The sequence below is a fragment of the Antennarius striatus genome, chromosome 1 (genome assembly GCF_040054535.1).
Source record: "Antennarius striatus isolate MH-2024 chromosome 1, ASM4005453v1, whole genome shotgun sequence".
NCBI classification, from domain to species: domain Eukaryota; kingdom Metazoa; phylum Chordata; class Actinopteri; order Lophiiformes; family Antennariidae; genus Antennarius; species Antennarius striatus.
Window position 1 is genome coordinate 26,824,087 of NC_090776.1, and position 27,529 is coordinate 26,851,615.

Consider the following 27,529-nt stretch of genomic DNA (forward strand, 5'->3'; position numbering starts at 1 on the left):
CTGTTGCACTTAGACTTTGGCAATGGTCCGAGAGAAACCTTGGCTTAATGTTTTTTTTGTATTTATCCCCTAGTAGTGTTTCAGTCAAATCTGGTATTCTTGCTTTAGTCACTAAACTGATACGAGAAAGCTTTTATTGTTGCCGAACAGAAAATATGATGATAAAGACAATTGTTCTTAACTTATTAACTTTATTTTTTCATTTGTTTGTCATTGTTTTTTGTGTGTTAGGGTTTTATGTACACTAACTTCTTGGGACAAGATAGGCATAGATTTTCAGCAGGAGACGTCTCAGCCAAGACCGATAAAGCTGACAATGTTAGTTACTATGTTGTAGGATCTGCAATCCTGATTCTAACTGATATCCACTGGGCCACTGTAAAGACCACATTTGCTTTGCTGAGACCACTGCAACTTTTGAGGAGTCATGGGATTTGTCACATGCTTTCACTTTCACACTCATCACATTAAGCTCAAACCACTGAACCTATGCTTGCCCAATTATAAATGTCAAAGAAAACCTCACAGGGCACATCAGCCTGAGCACGCACAGCTAGGCCACAATCATGTGACGTTATGTAGTAGTTTTCTTACATCCTACCTAATCTTTTTCCTTTCTGGGCTGCTGCTATACAGAAGAAACCTGGATTAACAAAGATTTGTACTTTTGTTTTAGATGCGGTCATTTTGAAAATAACCCTATGCTGTGCAATGATCAATATGGTTCTACTGGATATAATGATATCCCATAATGACAGCCCCTTTAAAGTGTTTATGTTGATTTTAACATTTACACCAGCCTGCCATCAACCATCTGTATGAGACACACTGTATGTGAATGTTCAACACAGTTGGCCCTCGGGGTGACACACAGTGTTGACCCTGACAGTCTCCAGCTCAAGCATTCACACACTCCTCAAACCTCCCCAGCATAAAAACACAAATATTTCTAACACAATTTTTTTGCCTAAAGACACGTCCGGGACTCCGACCAAAACACTTTCAATATGGGAAAATTGAAGTGCTTTGAACTTTGGTGTTTTTGATAACTATTTAGTATGCTTCCTGTAGGAAAACCTGTGGGCTTGGTTTCCCAAGTTTTTAATCCCTTTGATTAAATGCCAGGGCAAGATAGCTCGGCACTCAATAGGCCCTTTACCTTCTTAATATCCTCACTGTCCTGGGCTTGAAAGCACCAGAGCTCTCAGCTCTCTCAGTAGGTGATTTTTAGCCCTCCTTTGACTCCTCTGCAGAAAGTTGTTTTTAAAGTCTGGGTCATTAACCTCCTTCCTGCCTCTACCCGTTCCCTTGTCCCTCATCCTGTTTTAGGTCAAGGAGTCCTCTGTTATTTTGATCTGTTTATGCATTATGATTCCGAGCACCAAGTGAGTTAGTGCTTAATGTGGGAAAAAAAATGTGAATATCTTGTTGTAGTCTGTGCATCAGCCAGTAGCAGCAAATTATTAAATGCTATATTTTGAGTTTCAGATTAGTCCTCTTTACTGACAGTTCTGTCAACATTTCAAATGGTGACTGTATTCACACGTGAATTCACTAATGGTAGCCTTCCAACAACAGGCTCCTCTTTGCTAAGAGTTGTACTTGCTGCTTTTCGGCCCGTGTTTATTATTGCTTGGGAATGATTTGACTTGCACAGATTAATCACTGTGGTGCTATTGTCTGCTTCATTCTTGTTTGTGACCAGAGAATCACAAATTGAACCCAATGGGAACAGATAAGCATCCCTCGTCACCTTGGTAATACAGTTTACTTTGAGCACTTTTGAGCTCACAGCAGGGCCACAGCCACAACAGATTAGTAGGACTCAGAAGAGAAACACAAAATGACTGGCATAATTGTTGAGAGCAGGATGAGCCCCATCAGCCCCAGAACGTTGCACATAGTTACTCTGCACATCCTTGGTCTAGTCCATCCAATACTTCTATCATCATGATCATCTGTAAACACATGGCATATTTGTTGAAATACCGTATGTTCAATTTACAAATGCATCTTCAGATCAAATTACTGGTAATAATTAGCAATATTATTTGTATTATAATTAATTATTTATAGCTAGTGATTTCTAACAGTTCAGTTAAAGAATCATACAATGGCTCACAGCGTCAATCACTGACCTTAGTGGATGCGATTTTGATCTGACTATGAAAAAAAAAAACAATCAGCACTTAACATTAGCAAACATATATTGTCTGTATTCCTATATGCTCTAATTCATATAATACACAGTTTTTCCCTCCAGCGTTTGTGTTTACATTTCTTAAGCGTAGCCATGATGTATCTGAAGTATTTGGATCACACATACTCGAAATGTATTGCAGTCTGGGTCCAAAACCCAATTAATTATTTTGCACAACTACATTTATGCTATTTCATGGAACATTGTCATAAATCTGACACTTGAAAGTTAAATGAACTTTTTTGGTTGAAGACAACCTCAAACTTCAAATCAGTGGCTCATATTTACTACATAAAGCTTGAGATACCTGTTTCCATTGGCCCGGTATTTCCCAAGAAAGGCCTTTGTTACGTATTTTACTGCAACTGCCTAAAGACAACCACTGGATTTAGATACAGACAGAAAACAAGGCACTTTGAAATTGAGTGACCCTTCCAGACGCTCCGTACCCTCTCTGCCCTCACTGCAGAGATATGAGGGCACTCTGACACACTTCTGAGGCAGCTTTTGTTGTTTTTTCATGTGTGAATTCGGTCCAGCATTATTCTCTGTGAATCCCCTACACGCACGCACACAGACACACACACACAGTGAGAGAGATAACTAGAACTAGCAATGCATTTTTAAATGCATTGCTAGTTGTTTACAAGTTTCAGTTAAATGAAAACTGAAACTATATTTAGACCTTTACTTACATTTATATTTGAAGACAATGCCTTGAAACAAAAAGCTTTAATTTATGTTTTTAGCAGTAGCTTTTTTTTTTTAGTTTTTGTTTTCTTTCATCATTCCAATACAATTTATTCTAAAATGTAATGATACTAAAACATTTCTTTCATTTAAATCCATTAACATCGAAACAAACACTGATGGATTTACAAAATGAACAAGCCAGGTGAACCAAGAAAACTAAAAGAAAGCTCAGAAAAAGAAGTCATTAGAACTCTTGTTCAAGCTGCACAAAACAAACTTTATATGGTATAGGTTACATAGACGGTAATGTTTTTGAAAGAACATTTCTGTTAATCAAAGTTGACAAATTTTGTAACCATGGATATGTTAATTATGAAGAAGTCAGTTTACACAATCTCCCAAATGTCCTACTTTAAAATATCTAAATAGTTTCAACAAGTTACTAGTCCCAGCTCATTAGTGTCATTGGTATCAAAGTGCCAAACTCATCTTAAAGGAGTCTTAAAGATTCTGCTGCCTTCTCATTTGTGCTCATCAACCAAACATGATAATTATTTGCTGACTTTCTTGCAAACATAAGCTTCTTCAATATCTTCTTTGACACATATATAGTCCTCTGTTCCTTCTAAAAACCAAAACACTGCCTAATGATGTCTAAACAACATCCAAGGTTGCAGATAGCAGTGGACAGCATGTTTAAGTACTTGTTTGCATGTGTGTATGTGTGAATAAATACGAGCAATACTCAGGAAAGGGCATCGTTACTTCTACAGCAGTGTATCCCTTAACTCCTCCCTTTTAAATTATTTATTTCATGAACAGTATATCTATTTTGTTGGGGGTTATTGGGGCATGAATAAGCATGTGTCACGGCCTTTTCACAATGTCCTAAGAGCAAATCTCAACCCCATCCCTGTCTTGCCCTCAGCAGGCCCATCTCAGAGTTCTTCTTATAGCCATGAAGGGATTTGGGCTGGATGGGCAGACCCTGACTGGGTTGATTGCTTTGAATGGCACAGGCTAAAGCTGCCTTTGAGAGCAGAAGCGTTGATGAGTGCCTTCTCTGAAGAGCCTGTGCAGTCACTGCCTCTAGGAGGGACCCTCGCTAATACCCCGGCATAAGATATACAGGAGGAGGCAGGGATCACTAGTCACCCCCAGCCATACAAACATTCACATACACATACACATCCACCACCACTTATTTAGAAAACAACATGGAGTACTTCCAGCAAACTTTTTGGCCTTTATGTTGCATATTATTTGAAGTATTTGTAAGTCTGTCATTTTTGATTGTTAAATGTGTAATTTTACTATTGGGTTGATTTGTTTTCAGTATGTAATATTTTAAGTCCTCAGTCAGTTGATGAATAACATGTCACTTATCTGAAACTTACTGAAAATCATGAAGTTGTTGTTTTTGTTTTGTGTGGGTTGCAGAGAAAGAATGGGAGGATTTCCAGACATGTATATGGGCTTGGATATTTTGTTCGCTGTTTCACCTTGTCCTGTTGCTCTCATAAAACACCTTGAACATGAAAGAAGACAAATTACAGCTTAAAATGCAGGTGTGCTAGTGCATGTTTATCTTTCAGCAGGCCCCCGGGGAACATTACCTGTGTTCCACAGGTCTGGCTAAGACATGAGAGCTGTCACCGGTGGGCCCCTAAGGCCAAGGCTGGTGCTTTACACAGGGTGGCCTTCTCCTCTTGTTGGCTTGTCCCCTGTAGCATGATGCTCTGAAGGTAGGATGGATCCACACCCAACACTCTGACCTCTGTCTCTAAAACCAGTTACTCCTTGACTTTGCTATCACCTTAGTCATGGGAGTAGACATGTCAGCTAAAAGCATTGTTTGCGATTAAGATGAAAACATAAAAGGGCATATACCTTTGTGCTTATTATGCCATTTGCTGCAAGTTGGGACAAGATGAATTGACAACTTACATTCACTGCCCTCATACATATAGGAAATTCCTAGGTAACACTTGCTGATGTCAGTAAACCTTGTGTCAGTGTTAGAAAGTTGGTGATACATGTTTGTCTTCTACAGCAGTCAAATGGCTTCAGGTAAAACAAGCTCATTTTTTATGAAAGATGGACAGAAGAGAAAAAATAAGTAGCAGTTAAGTACTGATCAGTGACAGAGAGAGCAGCTTATCGTGTGACAGCATCTTTGTGGAATGAAAGCCCAGGGTGGGTGAGTTAAACCATGTTAACACATCTCATTGTACAGGTTTTAGGTGAGGGACACACTGTGGTAGAATTAAACATCCATAGAAAGAAGAGAGGTGGAGAGGGAAATAGGAAAAATGTCTGAAGGGAAAGGGGTGGTGCATACAGTGTGCCTGGCTTTATTTTCAATTGCAGTTTACAATTTTTCATGGTTATGTCTCCCCAGCCTCTTTTTCAAAATAATCGACTGTCGGCTTCTGAAAGTCTGGCCGCCTTTCATTTCAGAGGTTTGTTTTTTGAAAAGGTTGCTATTATAGCCAAATGGTTTCTTTGCTTCTCTAAACACGGCAAGGCATTAGGCTGGGCTCTAGTTTCAGGGCCTGGCTCCTAATGAGAGACCCAATCACACACAGGGAAAAGACGGATCAGTCCAGTTTCACCAGACCCAACGTGTGGTTTACCTCTTGAAACAAAACCACACTCATTCGTTTGCTCTTTTTCCCCTTCTTCTTTTCTTCCACTCTGTCGTTCCCTCCAACTCCTGCCATGACTCTTTTCTTTTATAAGAGTACTTGATCAGATTTGATTGCGCAGCTGCACTGTTCGGAACAGATCTGTGAATAAAGAAATTAACACCAGGGTTGAAATGTTGCCTGTTCATTTGCATGGATTTAAGGCATGGTACTGGAACACATACAGTATATTGGTTGAAAAACTTTTGTCACTGTAACTTTGAGTGAGTGACGAATTTACCCTGTAAATTTTAATTTGTGTAAAGAATTGATACATTGTCCACGTGTAATTATTCTTTAAATTTCAGATGTTAGATGTAAATCAGATGATTGAGATCATATAATACATTATGCTGTAAAAGGATAAAGAAAATAGTGATAGTTCCTTTTTTTAATTTAAATGTTATTTAACACACTAGAATCAAGACTGAGACCAACATATAGGTAATGTTTTACATATTCTTTGTTTCCAAGTTTTAGAAACATAATGAGAACAATGCATGGCCATTTGTGGCCATTGACAGAAGAGAAGAGGAGAGGAGAAGAGAAAAGAGTTTATTGCCATTTGTACAAGTGCTTTGAAATACAACTACACTGGGATTTTGTGTGTCTCTCAGAGGCATCGAAGGCAGACATGTCATGTATGGCACGTGATGTCACATATGTTGGGACTGAGTATTTTATTACATATGATATGCAGTGGGGCGGCAGGGGCTCAGCGGTAGAGTGGGCAGTAGAACTGGTTGTCCAATGTTTCAATATCAGTGGTTCGATTCCCACTCTCGCCCAGTCACTTCAGAGTGTGAGCTGATTGGGGGAGGTGTCAGCTCACCTCCCGAGCACTGCCAAGGTGCCCTTGAGCAAGTTGCTCACATGAGTTGCAACATGAAGGAGCTGCCTGCCGCTCTACCTCCTCTTCACCTGCATACCTACTGGCCCCTTGTGTGTGTGTGTGTGTGTGTGTGTGTGTGTGTGTGTGTGTGTGTGTGTGTGTGTGTGTGTGTGTGTGTGTGTGTGTGTGTGTGTGTGTGTGTGTGTGTGTGTGTGTGTGTGTGTGTGTGTGTGTGTGTGTGTGTGTCTGTGTGTGTGTGTGTGTGTTTGTATGTGTTATGGGCCTGTACACACTATATATGTATGTACCCACCAATCTGTTGAGTGGATTCTTAATTTCCCTTTGGGGATTAAAACAGTTCATAAAATTATATTAATAAAATTATATATATTTTATATATATATATATATATATATATATATATATATATATATATATATATATATATATATATATATATATATATAAAATTTACTGTATATGGGATGAGGTTTTGGTAGGTGTGGAGTGACATGTGTCTGTCCATCCTTAATATCTCCATCAATGAGCAGTGGACAGTGGCTGGAAAGAAGCTTTTATGGAAGTGAGCTTCGTTATTGCTGATGCTCACAGGCCTGCACTGTCTCAGGTTGTAGCCTGAGACTATCCACTTAAAAATGTCAACCACTCTTCTCTTCCAGTGCTGAATGTATAAAATGTCCGTGGAGGGGAGGTCAAAGCCAATGACCCTCTCTGTGGCTTTGATGACCAGCTGTATAACACTAAGTCTTCTATAGACTTGGGTTAGTGGCTGACCTCTCAGTCCAGGGTTCTACAGAAGCTTGATGGATGTAAAGCCTCTACAATGTTTTTTTTTCCTAGTATCTGTAGTTTTTTGGCCAGTTGAGACCCACTGTGATGTGAAGGCCTAGGAAACTGTAACAGTCAGTCAAACCTCTCAACCTCCATCACCTTAATGATCACTGACTCAAAGAGGGCAAAACTCAAGTATTTTTAATTGGACAAATGTTTCCCTCATTTTCTTCTGAAACTGCAACAGTTTTTGGTTTTTTTTGCCTTCAATCTAATTAAACTTTAACATTTTGTGAAGTGAAATAACAATCTCCCAAGCACAAGGGAATGTGAATGTAAATGTATTTTGGTTTTTGTACTTTAATATTTTTGGTTTCAAAACTCATGGCAGACCTACCTGTAAACATAGAGCTTGAATGTATATTCCATATGGAGGGAATCAGTTTTTCTCTACTAAGTTGCAATACCATGCTAGGAAGTTGGTGGCCTTGACTCCTATAAAAGCTGTAGTGGGAGAGGATGGAGAAGGTGAAGAAGAAGAGACTGAGCAGTATGCACAGAGAGTCTTCTGTCATTGTCAGACATTCTTCTTTCAGTGGGGACTATGATTTATAGAGGAGTTTCCACGTTGTAGAAACCTGAGCAGGATCACTTATTTCTGCAGGAAAAGAGGGGGAGAGCAGTCTCCTCTGTCCCTAGTGCTTCCCGTACACACCTATCTTAGTTCTTCTTATTTCAATTTCTGTTTATAGTTTTGACGGATTATAAAAAAAAGCAATGCGGAATAGATACCTTTTTTTTTCCCATTTCTGTTCTTTTTTTTTTTTTTCAAAGTGAGTGATTGTTAAACAGTTTATGTATTCTCTTTCTGCCTGTGTATTTATTGGAAGCAGTGAATTAGGTTTGAAGCCATCACTGGAGGTTGTGTTTGAAACTTGAAAGGAAGCCCCCATAGCACAGGCACCCTCCCTCACTCTCCCTCATTCTCTGTATTTTTTCCTTTCTCTCACTCACACACAACCTCACACTCTCTCAACGTTAGCAAAGTTGTCAAACTGTGGCGCCTCTATCTGCACATTATTAGTTATTACTTTATCGGCTCCCAAAGCTGTCAGAAGACACCCTCCTGGAATATATAGTAGGCATAAGCCATCAGTCCTCATTACAGTAGACCCATGTGCAATTTACACCCTGCTGCTGCTCACACACCCTTGACAACATGCTAATATGTATGTGTTTTTGTCTGTGTCTGCACACACTTCTATGCAGATGACAGGGCTGCACACATATGATATGAGCACACCTTTGAGGGAATCTGCTCACATGCATGACTGGGGCAGGGCTACTATGCAACATGACAAAAAAGCAGCTGCCAAGGCCTTCATCTATGTGTTTGAAGACAGATAGGGTGTATGTTATTTCACATATAGAGCTGCTGCTCCAAGCCACCAGGAGGCAGGGACATTGAAAATTGCCTCTGTGGATAGCACATCCTTTTTAACACACAGGTGTGCAGTAAAACACCTGCAGGCACCTGGGACAGAACAGGGCCCGGCAAGTCAGACTGGGTGAGTTACTGCATATCTCAGAGATAGAGATCAATACAAACTTCACATTATTTGAAAAAAGAACCTGTGTGTGTGTCTCTGCATATTTTGCCCGAGGTGACTGTCATGAACAGATGTACGAGTCAGATTCTCATCATCACTATTAGCTTTGAGGAAGAATATTGTGCAAATCAGACCTCCTGCACCAACTTGCAGTTATGACATGGGGCTGTTGCTAGTCACTAACCTCTCCACCATCTGATCAAGCGGAATGGCCACATCAACACTGGATAATTCTTGTGGCTGTGTGTTGTGAAACACCACACTTTCTTGATGCCTGCTGTCCTACTTTGATTGAATGAGTTTAGTCTTTCATGTCCTTCTCAGTTATTTTCTTATTCTGTTCACATTACACAATGTTCGCTTTTGATCGATCATAAGGAAAAAGAGAAGAATCTCTGGCTTTGGTGACTCTTGCTTAATTGAATTTTTTGCTTTATATTTAGTCAGTTATTTCAACCTCAGGTTAGATTTATTCACTTAAAATTGTAGTTCTTCGGTTACCTACAGTTTTTTTTTTGTCCTTAAATTATAATATTTTTGTGGATGACAAATTCTTAAAAACATCATGATTAGTAGCTTTGCAGCATGTCAGTAAGCAGCAGTATATCCACTTTCCTTAATGCAAGAGAGACACTGTCTACTCCAGCATTATCAAGAGAACGCAGAAATATGGATGGCCAGCTGCAAAAGAAAGGATTTTCTAAGTTGCTCTTGGATAGTTGAGCTTCCATCCCACAAAACACAATTATGCAAACTTTTTTTTTTTCAAAGAGAACAACGCAATATAATGGCTTTAATATATGCCCTTACCTCCAGCAAGTGTTTTGTATGCAAATAAGGTGAGATTTCAGGGACAGAAAGGCGGAGTGTCTTTTGCATCCATCTTTTGTTACCAAGCGGATTAAGGGAGATCTGTTATGGTTTGTTAACATGAGAGCTTTTGATTCGGATTGAAACGAAACCATGTGTAGAATTAGATTAAAGACAATGTGCGGTGAGTGACGACTCAGGCATGTGCTGGACTTCACCCACCCATACGCCAGCCCTCACCACTGTGGTCCCATTGTTTGGCCTAGCTTCTGTTGTGAAGTGGGTTTTTGTCCTTTTTTTGTTCTGTAATGGGCTATAATAACTTATATAAATCACATTGACTGAGCTGGAGCGGCAATGTTTGGGTTTGGCATTGATGGAAGGCCTGGTTCTCCAGAGGACTGCTGAGCAGAAAGTCTTGTATATGCTGGGGGAAAGTTTGAAAGTCAGCGGGCTCTAGGTTTGACAATGTTTTGTTTTTTTTGTTTTTTTGTTCAGGGAATCAGCCTGAGGTTTTCTTCTTGGCAGGAAGGTCAAATAAAGAGAGAGGAAAGCTTTGATAGTTGTCTACAAACAGTGTGTTTGACCAAGAGAGGTGAACATATGAAAAATATAAAAGGCAGTTGAATTTGCATGAATTTCTTCCCTGTCTTTCGCCTTGCCCGAAGGGGTTTATTTCTGATATCAAAAAGAAAAGGCTGGATTACAAAATCAGACTGTTCTCATTAAAAGGGGTGCAGTAACATCAACAAAGGGGGAAAGCATAAATAATTTCTTGTCAGAAAATGTACTTAAGTAACAGTGTGTTTTTCTTATGCTAACTGATCTTGCATGAAGGTGTTCATTCATGATAGTAGACCAGGATGATGAATTAAAGAATCATGAATTAGCAAGAGCACTAACTGTTATCATTAGCAGTCAGTAATTCTTTGTCAATAGCAGTTTTTACAACATCTCGTAAGCTTTTGGACTTCACATTTAGTTACACTGCTGGGAAATGTTCGTAACGCCGTTGAAAATAGCCCAGAGGAATGGGTTAAGAGTAAAAAAGGAAAGATAGGAGGGGCAAAGAGTAACCACTGACTAATTGTGCACATCCCTGATTGTGACATGGTATCTGCTGCTTTTACTGGGCAAGGATAATCATTCCAGAGTGTAGTTTCAGCATATGACTTCAGAGGTGTACTGTATCCAACATCAGTCCTCTCATAAAACCCCTTAATTTGCCAAGGAACTTATTTTGCTACTGTTGTTCAGTTTCCAAGCCATCTAATTTCTAAGAAGAGTAGTGATGTGTTCAGTAGTAAGGGCAGAAAGGGTGGAGGGCGGCTTTAAATGTTGCCAGCCATAGACAGGCAAGTTTGAACAGGAAGCTATGATATTACTGTACATTGCTTGAGGTTATGAAAAATAATTAGAGATCCGTGTGAAAAAAAAACATGTTTTGATGTGGCATATGAAAGTTTTCATAGTTTTCACTGTTTGAACTTTTAATTCATCTCTAAATCACTGTCATTATTCTTTATCACATGTTGTTAGTCTGGGGAACGTAGCGCTTAGAAAGTATTATTTTTAAATGTTAAATATGAGTAAATACCAGAGGAAAAAATACTTAGCAACTGATTTTAGTTATCATAAAATTGCTTCAAAGTTATTTCAGGTACAATATTTGCTATGAAATGTGTGTCTGTAAATGTAAATGCCTGTATCCCATCGTATGCGTAATAACTGTGCCTATTAGAGGGAAAGTATGAAGATAAATGGAAAGTTTATTTTCCATTTTATCCAATTTCACCACATTTTTTTCATTACAAATGTGAACCTTCTAAAAGAATTACAAAGTAAAATTGAGACCAGCTTCTTAAATTTTTTTTTTTTTTTTTGGTCTTAAAGCTTCACTTTCAAAAACCAAAATGAAGCGAAGAATGTAATTAGGGGGAAGGGAAACTATAAAGTCAAATTTCAAAATACCAAGCAATCAGAATGTTAAAACCAGCTTTTGGTGTCCCTTCAGAGTCTCCTGGCCATCCACAGACATACGTAGAAAATAATAGGCCCACTTTCCACTGAGTAAGACAACATATTTCAGTTTCTATTGTATGCCACCCTTACGTCAATCTTGCTTTATTTTTCTGTTCCAAAAGGAAATGACAATAGACAGGTTTTCTGTCTGCAACAACATGTAGGATAGTGGTGCCAAGTTTGGGCAGAGGGTGATCGTACAAAAGAAATAGAAGATAAGGAGACACTAGGTGTGAGAAATTGAGCAACTGAGTGGGGAAAATGTATGAAACATGGCATGAAAAAGACCATCCTCTGGTTCTTTCAGGCCCATTGGCTAGGCTAAACAAAAAAAAACAAATGCACTGGAGAGACACATTAACTGTAACTGCCCTTGATCTGCAGTGTTTAGAGTGCTGTCGGCATGGCTAATAAACACTTCATTTAGTTTTAATGGTGTCAGCATCTCTCTACTGCCTTCAAAAGTACCCTTTATTTGGGTCATTTACAGCTCTTCCTCAAGGAGCACCCAAGGGAGCGTAGATCCAGTCCAAATCTCTGTCTGCTGAAGCACTCAAGGCCTGGAAAATTAATAGGGCTATCTGGGAAAAATAAATAAATAATAGGCCTTACCCCTGCCAAGCAGCTTTGAGAGCTTATTAAGGCAAATTGAAGGAAGATGGGGCAGCAAAAAAAGATTTATTAATATGAATTTTGCACCTTTAAATTGTGGGCCGAGCTACTCAGTTTCTTGTTTTTTTGTTTTTTTTATTCCATTTTCATGTGCACACTCTGCTATCTTCTTGCTTTGCCTCTGTTTCCCTCTTCTACAGTAATTGTAAACACAGCAATTATGGATTGTGTGAGACTTAATTACAGCTTGTGCAGAGCCCTAAGGGAGCTCTGGCAGAATGTTGCGGCTGATAAAAATGCCAGCTCATCAGCACCCCTCCAGTGGTGGTGAGCCCCAGCAAGAGTGGACCAAAGGGAACCGGTCCCCCAGGGCTCTCCCAACAGAAGGACCAATTAGTATTAGGAGAGAATTAATCTTTACGGGACACAGCCACTCAAACAGGTCCTCCCAAGGTGAGGAGGAATTAATGTTTGCTTATTGGTTAGAGCGGCTGTTGTCTTTTCGGTCATTCCCTGTGTGGCTTAGCTCGTCTCGATAGACCATATTGGCCTGAAGCTGACATGTGTTCTTCTGTAAATGCTGGATCAACACACAAGTTGGAGTAAGCTCCTGGATTGGAAAAAAAGAGTTGATCGATACAAAATAGAAAATATCGTAATCTATTTTTTTGTTTATGTTCATTTTCACAGTTGTTCAAGTCAACTTTTCCAGGATGTCTTATAAAATCTGTTGGAATAGGGAAAGAGTTTCAGACAGCAGCCTATAAATTCTGGTAAATGCTTCTTGTATTTAGACATTTACAGCTCAACCCTATTGTCAAATCCCATTAGGATGGGGCTCATATAATGATCCTTGCCCAGTTTGAGTATTGATTTCTGGGGAGCATGGTTCCATTAAAGTCCTGCCCAAGGGTGTGAAAGGGTCAGCAAGGGAAGTTGTGGGCTGCCGTGACCCCAGCTGCAGTTAGCAATCGATTAGCTCTGACTGGGACGGCAAAAAGTCTTGGGGAAGTATGCACAAAGCCCTCACATGCGATTAGCCTACATTAGACCTCTGGTCAGCACTGTTCCAGAGGTTGCAGTAAGTTAATTAGTGCTTTCTTATGACATCAGTGATGACAAGGCTGAAGCAGCTAGCATTGATTCAGCTTTACTCCATTTCCACCTTGGAGACCAACCACCAAAGCACCGGATACACCCAACCTCCCTCTTGCTAGTCGACCACAACATGCACACCACTGCCTGTAAATGATTAACCTGTGTGACTGCTAATATGAAAACCTATCAGAAAAGTTGATCTTGATATTTTAAGCCATGTAATTCCTCTGGTTTATTTTGGACTGTCTTTATGAACAGATGAATTACATCTGAGGTGATGATGTATTTGAGTTCATGTTTTCTCATAGTTTGCAAAAGTTTTTGGGGGGAGGAGGGCATTGACATCACATACTCTGAGTGATATCCTAGTGATATGTGCATTTTTATTGTGATTTTCATGGTCTAGTCCCTCTTCTCAGCAATGAAAAACAGCCAAACTGCGCTAATTTATTACTTGGACTATTTAAGAGTGAAGTTTGTCAGAATCTGTGGACAGAACAGCTTACATTATAACTAGTGTCTTTCTGTCTTGTCACATCACTCTAAGTTTGCCAGACATATTCATTTTTCCTTCTGCTTTGTTCTTGTCATTTTTTACTGCCCCATCTTGCTTTCTGGCTTGTGCAACCTCTTTCCTTCTCCTCTCGTTGTCTCACAATACTCCCTTTGTTAAATGAAAGATTTGCCAATAGTTCTTTCATGCTCTTTGTTCTTCCTCCTTTACAGTATGCTGCTCTCAATAGTGTTTGTTTTACTAGCAGCTGAACTGCATTACACCTTCATTTGTCTTGTCTGCATCGCTCCATCTCCGCCTGTCTGTTTTTGCTTGGGGCCCAAGCCAAGTGAACAGCGACAGATGAAGCACCTTGTCTGTCAGCACTGTTGGAGGGAATTAATCAGAAAAAGCTCTGATGAGTATTCAGAGATGCTTGTTGGAGATAAAGCCATCAGGTGTGTCTGATCCGTCACACAGTGACAGCAGCCTCAGGCGGGACACTGAGCCAGGTATTAAGGCCTGTTTAGTGCCCAGTCCTGCCTCAGGTGCTACTGGTCATAAGAGCACAGGACATAGTATTAACACCCATAAAACCACATAATTTAAATAAAAATTAACCGTGGAAGTTAGTGTTTGCAACTTTCTCACATAGCGATGACAAGCTGAATGTTATTGTAATACAAATTTTAAGTGCAGGTCAGTGTTATCTAAGCATAACTACTCCCCATTTATATTCTAGAGTAGTGGAAAACACATTTGAGAAATGGGAAAGGTGATGTGCCTTTTCATTGGATATATTTTTCAAAGGTAAAGATTCTAGTCATCTACAGGATGTTTTATACCTTTTCAGTCATTCTATAGCAGCAGTTTCCAATCTGTTCTAAGAATTACCCCCACAGCCCAGTCCAATAATTCAAGGATCCCTTCATTAGCCCAGCCATTTATGTTAACTATGTGAATTTGAGTTCATTTCAAACTGAACTACAAAACATCAAACTATTGCACTAATATCACATTATAATATTACAATGTTATTTTCATATTTACCAATTTTTAATGCATTTTGAGTAACTTTATAAACAGATGTATCACCTGATTGGCAAAAAATAAATGTAAAACAAAGCAAATGATAGTTGACATTTTGCAGCTTGCCCCATTGCTAACTTACTGACTAATGATGAACAGTTTTGCAGGTTTAATTAGAAATATATACATTATGTTTAGCCACATCAGGTCTATTGACCTTTCAGGGGTACCAAAAATTGCACATTCACATATACACATACAGTTACTGATATGTTTGTACAGTGCCACCACATTACAGACAGACACTAAACTGTTGAGCTCCTCTGCATGTTCGCAGCTCAGTGCAGCCTTGTTTTTACATGCCAAGGGAGTGTCTCTGCTTCTTTTGAAAGTCAAAGTGCATGTTATGGCTTTGTGACAAATCTCTGACATGACGTACAAATCAGATAAGAATTCAACCCTCAGGCCAGAAAGGTCCACGGAAAAAAAGCACAAGTTGAAAAAAAAAAATCTTTAAAAATTTACAAATTATGTGTTCTGCTGTAGAGAGTGTATATGTGATGTCCTTTTCGTCTGCGCCCAGTTGTACATTCCTCATGGTAATTTACAATATGGCTTGGAGCGACTTGTTTAATTTTAGAGCCCAAATGAAAGCGTTTGTGGCTTATTGGCATATTTTTCTTGTTAAGTAATGTTTAAGGTAAGGATCGACACGGCTTAATTGCAGGTTTGACTCAGAGTAGGAGTTGAGTTAGCAGACATCAACACTCCCCCTGTCTTGGGAAGAAATGAGTATACTGTTGTAAGATAATGTTACAGATAAAGCACAAGAGAGGTAAGTCATCCATTTAACTATTTCGCTATTTGGGGAGTCACATGGCTTTTGCTGAGGATACAAAGTAGATTCAAAGTATGAAGGGAAACATTTGAGTAGAATATAAACAAGAAAAAACTGGGACAGAAATTAGGAATGAGGACACATCAGCCTGTAATAGCGGTAGAATAACAAACACAAGCCAAAATTAGTCTCTCACAATAAACTGACAGGGGTATGAAAACAAGCCTGTGCACATGATGTGAGATTATAATGAGACATTGATTGTTTGTCCTCAATTTCCATTTCAGTTCCCTCTCAAATTGAAGGCAGACAATTGTAAACACCCGGGCCTATGCCTTTGCTGTATTCATTAAATTTTCTTTTTATTTTCTTCTCATGTTATTGAGCTAAAGGATCTCGATGAGACGATTTGTGTCTCTTCCTGTTTGCAGGAGTGCTTCCTGTTTTCCTGACCATGTTCTGGTTTTGTCTGTGCCGTAGCTTGGGCTTATCGCCCAGTTTACAACCATCTGAATGTTGCAGCTAGGGTCCTCTGGGATGTTTGTTTGTGTTGTCTTTTATTATGTGATTTTTTAACTGCCACTGTGGCAAGACCGGAATGTGCCATTACATGTTGTTGGCTGCTGCTGGAGTGAGAAAGCCCAATTATCATGGGTCCCAGTGCCTGGTAGTAGTTGTACAGTACCGAGCATTGCGTGTGTGCGTGTGTGTGTGTGTGTGTGTGTGTGTGTGTGTGTGTGTGCGTGTGTGTGTGTGTGTGTGTGTGTGTGTGTGTGTGTGTGTGTGTGTGTGTGTGTGTGTGTGTGTGTGCGTGCGTGTGTTGGGGTTCTTCTGTTGAACAGCTGTCCTAGGCCCCATTGGCAGTGATGGCAGGGAATGGTTACAGCTACAGTAGTGACAGCGATGAGGAGGAAGGAGCAGACAGGCTTATAAGGGACTCCTCTTGTGTTTTGTGCCGGTTCTGCTCAGCAGCCAGTTCCCCCTGTCTGTCTCCCCAACTAATTTAACTGCTGTCTGATGTTATAAAATCTTGCGTGTGATGCTGCGACTGAAGTCATGTGCATTGCTCCCAGTTTACACAGTATGTGTGGCCAATTAGAGCTAGGGTTGCAAAGCTGATAGATGGATTATAGGCTTTTATTCCTTCTTCCCTAATGTTGACCATTAACTGGTGTGTCATTAGTTACTTTACCAACTGTGGTGGGACAGGAAGGCACACAGCCTGTCACACATATTTCCTTGTGGCTACATGGCATGGGATACAGGAATGTGCCTGTGAAACACTGACAGTATTATGGGGACTTTAGTGAGTAAATTGTTGTATGTAAACCAGGAACCACATTATATGTCTGCCATCTATTAAAAAAAAACAACCAAGTTCTTAATTTTGCTTCGACATTTGCTTCTTGCATTTTGTACATTGTTTAAGGGTTTGTTCAATACAGTAGTGATGAAATTTGCTTAGGATTGTGCAAACCCCAATTTAATGCCAGAAACTCTCAAATTTATTGTAAGTTTTTTCTGTTGATGAAGCTGCAGTGCATATATTATTATCATGTGCGTGATTCTGCTCCTCTGTTTTTCAACTGTAGGTTGTTTGTTTTGTTTTTTTTTATTTGACACAGGACAGGCTTGCTTCCAGTCTTCTCATATACAGTGTGGCAGCGCAGTGAGCGGTGTCTAATGGAGCCTCTGATGAATAATGAGTCCATACACTGGTAATGTTCTGTGCCGAGTAACGGCTGCATTGGTTTCTGTCCTGTTAACTACGCTGGTGTAAGATTGATTGTGGTATGCTCCGCAGTCATACAAAGACACTTCATTGCTTGGCAATGAAAATAAAGCTTCTTCCACTGAAATGAAGAGCAATGACAACAGGGCAGCTGTGGCAGACCAGCTCTAGGCCTGTAGAAAACCAGAACATCAACATGAGTGAGTGACACACCATGAAATAGGCACTGCTCCAATAAGACATATTTGTTTACACATCACTTTCTGCTAATTGAGGTGTGGCATAGTTTGATATTTTTGCCTCAGTCGAGATGAAACTCAGTTGCCCCGATTAGACCTCTCACTGTACTTCGTGATCCTCCACCAAGACTCTCCTTCAAATTACATTTGACACTGTGAAGAAACATCTAATAGAAGTGTGTAATGGGCTCTGATGACAAACTACACGGTTGGACGACCATGTAATTTCCCCGCAATTAATTAAAGTGCATCCTCTATGTGTGTGTGTTAGCAATTTTTTTTTCTTACTCCCTTTCTCTCACACCCAGCCAAACCAGATGCCACCAAATATCTGAAATAACATTGCCTGTCAACAGTAAAAAATGAAGACCCATACCCTAACAAAGAAAGGTACTTAGAGCTGGCAGAGGGAGGCAGATGCAGGGTTATTTATGCTCCAGTGCTTCTCAGTGTCCCGGTAAGGGTCCTTCTCAGCTCAACATCTGTACCTCCACCCGCCTAATTACCCACAACACCCCTGCCCAACCGCTTCCTGGTCTGTCATCACCTCAAAGCTTCCTAGAGAGGAGCAGAAAAAAAGGAAAAGTGAAAAGTATTTCTCCTTTCTGGTCTTCATCGTACAGTTACAGCATGGAATTCAGAATTTTCACAGTTACAGTGAGCTACTTGGCACGTTGCTAAATAAACATATGGTGTAACATGTAATTTTTTTAAACATCAAAAAAATTATTTCAAACAATCCATTCATAAAAATACATGACTAATGGTTTATTGACACTTCAAGTTTAAAGTTAGAATTCAGATTTTCATTGTTTTGACAAATGACTCTTTATTGCTCAAGTCATAGCCCTGAAAGAAGATTTTGGGTTGTAAATTTGAATAAAAGTATTTAGGTATGTTCTATGGAAGCTCTAAAAAAGGATGCAAAAGGTTACAAAAATTAAAATTAAGAAGATGCCCTTATTTGCTAGAGAGTTAAAATAGTGTCATTTGCTCTCCTCATCACTCTGTTAGCTTTTTTTTAAACTTTTTGTTCACACTTAACTTTTGTTATATTTTCCTTTATTTATTTTCCAGCACAATATTGATTGAGGACAGAGAGCATTTGAGTATAATTCCCCTGACTTCAGAGAAATTTGTCATGCTTTATGTAAGTTTTGATTGGAGGTATCAGTTTTGAGCTACTTGTGCAATTGATTTCATTAAAGGCATTCCGCATTGTCTAATGAGTTTTACACATGACTGAGTGGTGAATAATCACCCAGTGAGTTCTGACCCAGAACTCATTTTAACACCCCCTCCTTCATTCATTTTTCTCACTTTCTCTCTTTTTCCCTCTCTTTGAGCAAAAGACCATACACCCGGTAGCTCACAAAAGAGGTAACGGAAATCAATTGAGACCATGATTTGAAGAGTTATTTTTCTTTCCACTTTCCTCCCACTCTGAAGTCAAATTGATTCCTTTGCTTGTTTTGCTTCATAATAATTTTAGGTAACTGTTAAGTCAGTGTGCAGAAAATGAATATTTTGGTTTCACACCTCTTTGGATGAGATCAATTATGAAAATTATCAGTTTCATCCATCTGTAAATTTTCTAACAATTTAAATATATTGTGTCTGATAAGCACTGTCTCGGTTGGGTTTTTAGGTTTATCGAGCCCGTGTGGGGATGGAACTCATACCTGCTGCTCTGTGAATTGCAGCACATAAAAGATGGACTGAATATCTTCACGGGGAATATTGCCCTCTCCAAAAGACCCATTCGTCTTGCTTTGGGAGGCAATCTTAGGTGCGGTAGATAAACTAATATTTGTGTATAACCTCAGTCAGACAATACAAATGATCGGATGATTTTTCATCTCCTTATGCATACAGGGAAATATGAAAAATTGAGGTTTAGGAATATTTACAGGGCCTGTGAGGCGGTTGGCTGGGCCGCTGAGTGCCCTGGGCCACGCTCCTCACCAACGTCTGCCGAGTGAAGAGTGATGAGAGTATTATACTCGTCTGTTTCCCGTCACTCCCCATCCTCCCCTCCCACCTTCTTCATTCTTTCCCCTCACATCACAAATTCATATGGCCACTAGATGGAGAGAGAGGAGGGAGCAAGGTAAAATTAGAGAAAAGTGTACAGGTTGCCGCCCTGGCTTTGACTTTCTCCATCAGCCTGACACCTATGATTGACAATCATTCTAACATAATTCTCTCAGTCACACTGGCTCCTCTTTATTGCCCCCACACCAGCACGACTGCCAGGTCACTCCACTGACACGCACATATACTCCCTTTGACTTCTGGCTACACACTTCCACTGCTAAAAACGGCCAGACAGGGGCCATCTCTAGTCTGTTAAAGTAAGCAAAATAAGTGAACACATTAAGATGCATACAATTATAATTCTCCATGTGTTCTATACTATTGGCATCTGGCATCTTATATCGCACATGTTAGAAATGATCCTTCCGTCATACATGTTGTAGATTGGCATGTTATGCCTTCAGATTCAGCAAACAGTTTCACTGTGTGCAGGTATTTTTGAATATTAAGCAGCCCTTTGTACTGTGTGTTTTTCACCAGCATCTGTCGGGAAAAGGGCATGTTTCCTTATAAGATAGATTGCATTTGGTTTCCTAGAGGTATAACACCCCAGTATCCCTTTCTATCCTTTTTTTCCTGCCTCAAAAAACCTGCTGAATCCCATAGAATCCAACCATCAAGTGCAATTCACCTCACCAACACCTCCTGACATGGGGATGGTGATATTTACCCTCACACTCCACTCTCCTTCTCTTCAGGTTCGGGAGTTTTTATTTTTAGTTTATTGCATCACTTGATGCCATAGCCTCTATGTTTTCCCTTGAAAACCTTTCTGTTTGCTCTCTATATTTCTGTATTATCTCCCCTTTGCCCTCCGTTTTTTCAATATGTCTATTTTTCTCCCTGGTTTTATTTCATTTTCTCCCCCCCACTGTATACCTCTTTTCTGTCTCCCTCTGTCTTTTAGCACTTTACAACAAGGAAGAACTTCTCCCCTCCCCTACCCATGATAAATCAGTGGTCTGAGCGATGGCACTCTGTCAGAGGCATCAGTCGCAAGGCTGATGAGATAAGCGGCACTCATCTCTCGGCCCTGTATGGAGATTTATTGGGCTCGGATAAGCAACAAGCTAGCCATCACTCTCAGCCAAATAGACTCCCAGCCTGCATGTGTTTATTCTTATTGCACTGCCACAAACACTGCCGCTGTCGAGTAGCCCCCGGAGGCCTGCTCCGTGGTAGAGGAAGCCTAGCACTGCTCTCTGGATCATTACCTTCTATTAGATCAAGAAAACAAGCCTCCACATTGGGACTCTGATTGACACTGATGGCCCAATTTCTCTCTATCTCTTAGGACCATAGTCATCTAAAAAACAAGGCTATTGTTTATATTGGCTCCTCACATCCGAATGTCAGTGGTATAGTCCTCCTTTTGTACATTTTTAAGCCCCTTTTATTGAACTTTGCCGAAAAGAAAAAACAAGACTTAATTTATTTAAACAGTGGAGTCAAATATCAGTAGGCATTCAGGGATTTCGTTTTCAATGTGGATAAATGAACAATATATGTATCGCAAAGAAATTCTGTGAAGATAGCGTCTTAAACAATGAGCCATTTACCTGTATACAACTTTTCTGTAAATTAAACAGCTAAATGGGCACTGCGCATTCTTAATACTGCTCCATAAATTTACCTATCCATCCATTCGTCCATCCATCCATCCATTATTCTAATTGCCTTAAAGGTGGGTGGCACAGTGGTACGGTGCGTAGCGCTGTTGCCTCACTGCTAGAAGGTTCCGGGTTCTAATTATTTCTGTGCGAAGGTTTCCCTGTGTTCTCTGGCTTCCTACCACATCCAAAAACATGCGTAGGTGAATTGATTGAATTGAATTGATTGTGAGTGTGCGTGCTTGTCTTTCGTTTGGCTCCACAGTGCACTGGTGTCACGTTCGGAGTGTCCCCTGCCTCTTTCCCGTAAGTCAGCTGAGATAGGCTCCAGCAACCCACAAAAGCGGACAAAGTGGTCAGGAAGATGAGCGAATGAAGGCTTATAAATAAAGCTTATAAATAAAAATATGTTGCATATTTGAGAAATTAAAGTAGAATTAAAGTATTCAGAGACGTATCTTATACATGCTAACTTAGTCTGAGTGACTCCGTTGCTCATGGTAGATAAAAGTAGCTAATGTTAGCAAGCATGCACTTGATTATGAAGTGAAAGGGAAATTTCTTAAGCAGTTTGCCGATTCTTTAACCTGTGTTACTGTTTCATTTAATTAATTTGATCACCAAACTCAAATAAACACAAACACACACTTACCTGCAAAAGACATTTATGTGGTTTCTTGCTTGTGGGGCTTCTAGTCATTTCAGCGTTTTTTCAAAAAAGTCTGTTGTTCAAGAACCTGTCGAAACAAAGAGTACAGGGAATGATTCCTTTATTATTTTACAAATCAAAGATTACATGTTGAAAAATGTTGACTAAATAATGAGGTTAAAAAAGTTCTTTTCTTGAGTCTGGTTGACTCAAGAAAAGAAGGATAGTTATGATACTGTAGTCACCACATGTGACCACAGTGGGCACTGTTCAGTAGGATTAGAGTCTTACTCTCTTCTCTACTTCTCAAGCATTTGGTGACAGTATTAATTTCATGTGACCAGCAGTCTAACACATTAACTGTTGCCCAACATCTGCAGGCCAGGATGTGTACCCTGCAACCCTCTTCTCCCTTTACTCCATCCGTCATCCCACAAAAACACAATCTACTCACCCAACAAGTTCTCCACAAATTGCTTTTACCCTCCTCATCCCAAGTGTACGCATGCACACACAAACTTATTCCTAAGCGAGGTAGGAGGGGTTAGTTTTTCAGCACTCAGGTTATATTTAATCTTGGCTGGTGAATGAGGAGGCTTTTCTCTTTATGAAAGGTATTAGAGCAGCACAGTGTTTTCACTCAGCTTTACACTCTGCCCCCATGCTTTTCTTCCCCTGACCTCTGTTACCATGTGCCAGGGAGGAATTTGATAAAGTGACACCGGGCTCCACTATCTCTTCCTCTCTCTCCATCTCCCATCTCAGTCTCAGATTCTAATAGTCTGTCTGGCAGGTCTGGACTGCCTCTCATCTCATCAGTGAGGTTGCACCTTTGAGCTGCCCTCACTCTACCTTCCCTAGCACTTGCCTTGTCATTTACTTTTCTCTTGAAATTGCCAGCAATCCAGCAAGTCTGATTCAATCTCCTACATCCTTAGGCTGCTGTACCGGACAGGACCACTTCCTTGTGCAAGGCTACTCACAAAAATGAACAGGGGCCAAGGTTTTACAGCTGGAAAATCAGGCACCCATTTCTTTCAACTGCCAGTTCTTGACTCATCCTTTGCTCTTACCTCACTGAACTTAAACCTTCAGGGAGGACTTTCTTACGCCATTCATTTTTAAAACACACTTTCGCAAGCCGAGGACTTGCACTCTGACAGAATACTCTATCATTCAACTTTTCTTCTGGATCCTTATGTGACTCACACCAACCCTCGTTGATCTGTGCTACTCCTACTTAAGGACCACATTCTCTTTGATCTAGCTTAAGTTACATAGGAAAGTGAGAAGCAGTGGGAAAGCTGCAACAGGAGGGTTTACAACACAGTTTGAGAAGCAGGGGATACTCTCCATTCTACTTCATGTTGCACCTGGGGATTCTCCCCACTTCACTATCATGCATCAGCAGACATTTGGTCATTAGGTAGATTGACGGTGATTGTCTGGCCTGTAGAACTGAGGCAGCTTCTGCTAGCCTCATATGCCTGCTCTGAATTGCACACATATAGATTCTCTATGGGTAAACAGATTAACAGAAAACGTTACATCAAAGGTGATCAATAATAGTGTGAAATATGTGGTGGACTCTGTGGAAATCTGATTTTGGACAGTTTGCTACTCCATAATTGATTAGGTGTAGCTTTAAGCTGCTACTGTCTGTTCATTAAGTTGAGGGCTGATTGTCAGTGTCTCATTACTCCTCAAACCACCAGCTCTGTGGAAGGTGGATAGTAGAATATGGTATTAGTCAAAGCAGACTCACCTTTTGGGTGGGCCTTTCTGTCAAATCAGGCATATTATGGTTTTCATTCTAAAAGAACAGAGAGACAGGGATTTATTTCCTGTCAGATTCAGCACAGCCAGTAGTTGATGTTTTCTGACTGTAGAAGGACAGTGAAACGCATGTAATAAACAAGGTTAAACTTGACTCCTGGCCTCTGCTTTGTTCAGCTTCTTTTCCTGTGCCTTTTAATTTGTGTCTTAGTTGTGTGTAGGCTCACAGAGATAACGATAATCTCAGTGTCCTTGGTCACTGGAACTGAGTGCCAAGGAGAAAAAAAAAATTGTTGTGAGAAAGTTATGAATGCCACCCAGTGGTGAACATCACCAACGTGTTGTTTACCGTTGATGGTGCAATGGTAGAATGGTGCCATTTTGGTGTGTGTGTGTGTGTGTGTGTGTGTGTGTGTGTGTGTGTGTGTGTGTGTGTGTGTGTGTGTGTGTGTGTGTGTGTGTGTGTGTGTGTGTGCGTGTGCGTGTGTGTGTGTGTGTTGGGGGGGGGGGTCCTCTATTATTCATCAGTGGTAAAGAGTGAAAGGAGTTGGTAGCATCTGTGGACTTATTGATCTCATCTTCTAGTTTTGTATCTCCTCCGGGGGTGGGGGGTGGGGGGCCTGAAATGTCCTCAACCCAGACGTACAAACCCTCTGTGGAGTCAGGAAAGGTGCCCGGCCCTCCATTTCTCTTCACTGGATAGCCGACCACCTGGCATTGAGACATTAGTGACATCATTGTTTAGGATTGGAGAGTCTTGCTTTGCCATGGTTGGGAGTCTTAAGTGCCATGACATTAGTAATCACATCTGTCCTTTACTGATTTTCACGAGTTCTCCTTTTGTATAATATTAAGCCTTGTGGATTTATAATAATACAAAAGTCATATTAAAATTACACTTTAAACTCATGTATTTTGGAAAGTACGGTTCGCCTTCCCCTTCCTTTACTAGTCTGTCATTAGATTTATAGTATGTTCTCTGTGAATAATGTTGATTTTGGAAACTGACATACAAATAAAATGTTGAATTTTATGAGGGATGTGTAAAAATCATTTGGTAATTGCTCTTTGCTGGCCACTTGATCATAGAATATATATTTAATAAATATATATATTTAAAAGCCTGCCTTATGCTTTTTGTTACTCTATGTATTTCAACCTCTCCAAGCATTTTATTACCTCCATGCACAAACACAAGCAGTCTAAATAGGAACATCCCCTTTTTAATACCACAGAGAGGGGAGACGCAACCATTATGAATTACCCTTAATTACAGCCATTTCCTCAACTAATAAAACAGCTAAATCTTTACTGCAAAGGTTAGTTTACACAGCATGCATAAAAACCACTATTTTCTGTGTGTGTGTGTATGTGTGTGTGTGTGTGTGTGTGCTTGCGTGCGTGCGTGCGTGTGTGTGCACATATAGGTGTACAAGTTCATGCATTCAGCTGTACATGCTAGTGAGAGGCGTGTAAAGAGAATTTGTGTGTGTGTGGGTGGTTGCAAGAGAGCTGGCTGGCTGGCAGAGCTTGCAGTCCCATTAATTTAACGTGGCCTCCCTATCACCAGCCACAGATGCCTATAGACACGTAAATGAGTCTCCAGTGAACAGTGGGCCGGTTCAGCCAGCCAGCTCGAACCTAATGGGCTGGAAAGCCAGCGTATGTGACGGCAGGAGATGAGGGCCTTATTTACACTGGCAGACATTAGTGGATGGACGCTGATTCACTGATTAACACATCAGCTTCCTTCACCTCATCCCCCACCCCCCACCCTCCATCGCACCCCTCGCTCTCTTCCCTCAATCTTCAAATTACACACATAAGAACATGGAAGAAATAGAGACAACAACATCTCTTTCTTTTCTTAATTTTCTTTCTTCCTGACTTCACTCATCACCATTCACATATCCAAACCAATAGATGTTGCATCTACACACTGAGACACACAGATACGCACACACGTATACACACAATACCCAGTGGTGAAAATGCATGATGGCAGGTTGCTGAGACGAGAAAGCCATCTGTGAATGATAGCTCCTGTGGAAAGATAATGTTTCTCATGCAGTGCCAAAGGAGGTGCTGATGGAGGAAGATGACTTTTTGAATGGTTAAGTGGGTAAATGGTAGATCATGGTAGCATTACTCCCATTTGTCTCACCCACCATAAATCCCTCCCTCTTTCCCTCCCATTCTCTTTTCTCTCTCTTTCCATTGACTACATTGTTTATTGAAAAGGCACAAGGAAGCAGCTGATAAGAGAGGCAAGGCTAATGTCATGATTTGTGTCAGTCACGCCGTACGATTTGTTACAATTGCGACACTTATCACAATATAATATGTTTATTCTGGTCAATTAAGTGGCAAAGGCAGGCTCCTGCATTTAAAGTGTCACATGCAAGATGGGACAGGGTGAGGCTGATCAAAGAAGATGGAGTTAATCTAATTGTACACTATCTCATGCTGTTGCTGGTCCAATAGCCACTGCCATTGTCATTTAGCCTATGACTGATGCATTTTGGGGAAAAAGGAAAGGAAGTAAGGAATGATTCGTGCCTGTTAAGATAGCCAGGTGCTGTTTTTGTTTTGTTTTTTTTGTTGTTGTTTTTTTTCCACAATTTTAGACTGTGCCCTATACAGAAGCATAGGTGTAGAGGTTCATAAGCACATATAGAATATAGCACATGTTGTCACTTTAGCCCCTCCACACCAACATCATTCCAACTATATAAACTGTAGCTGCCTGAGACCTAAATTCAATGAGGTTTCTTAACATTCATGACACAATAGAATTAACTGCACATATTAACACGCAAAGGTGAGTGAGTTTCATTTCCAACACACACACACACACACACACACACACACACACACACGCGCACACACATACCTAAAATAAAGTACCAGGCAGAACAAGTATGACAGAAATGTGAATGCACAGCTATTATGCAAACATAAGTCTGCATAGCTGTGCAGCTGAATTTACACACAAAACATTGATAGAATCCTCTGATCAGCATGATCATTAGCACTGTACGCATTTATAGCACACACAGACGCAGCAGAAATGGATACATCAACACAAATTTATCCAGACAGCTGCTTAGACACATGGTCACATATAACCTGGACATGGCTAAGCATGGATCCCAAAAGAGTCTGAGTATACATAAAAGCAGGCAAGTCAGTGAAGGCAGCCTGTGTAGTGGACCAGTGCTTTCATCGATCTGGGAGGGTTCATTAGGTAAGTGCTGACATCACAGATTGATGTCTCTTTAAACCAGTGCCAGCCTAGGAGCTGACAAGGAAAATCAGCACTATTGACTTACTGAGTGTGTGTTTGTGTGTGTGTGTGTGTGTGTGTGTGTGTGTGTGTGTGTGTGTGTGTGTGTGTGTGTGTGTGTGTGTGTGTGTGTGTGTGTGTGTGTGTGTGTGTGTGTGTGTGTGTGTGTGTGTGTGTGTGTGTACGTATTTCCCTCAACGACACACTAAATACCCTTGTCTTTGATGAGATCTTTGGGTGTAGGTGTTCACTAATGTTGCTAGTTATACACTCAGCCATGCGGCTGAGCCTTTCAGCTCGTTTGTGCCTCAACGCCACCATCCATCCATCTACCATGACAGAGTGGGGAAGAGATGGAGTGGAAAATGAGGGTGAAGAGTAAAAGAAAGAACATAAGGTGGAGAAGTCAGCAATGACAGGATGG

General features: G+C 40.4%; 1 protein-coding gene across 6 annotated transcripts in view; it reads left to right on the forward strand.

Moving 5' to 3' along the window:
* Window positions 1–27,529, forward strand: part of fto (FTO alpha-ketoglutarate dependent dioxygenase) — a 129,912-nt gene that overhangs the window by 84,671 nt on the left and 17,712 nt on the right. Inside the window, exons 9-10 of one of the 6 annotated variants that reach the window (XR_011035548.1) lie at window positions 17,342–17,434; window positions 17,521–17,648. The exons of 4 other annotated variants lie outside the window; for them this stretch is intronic. Coding sequence is in view for 1 of the 2 variants with exons in the window: in XM_068317125.1 (XP_068173226.1) it covers window positions 17,342–17,434 (93 nt within the window). In the remaining variant the exon portion in view is untranslated. The remainder of the gene's footprint in view (window positions 1–17,341; window positions 17,435–17,520; window positions 17,649–27,529) is intronic. One more of the 6 variants, XM_068317125.1, reaches the window with a different exon arrangement.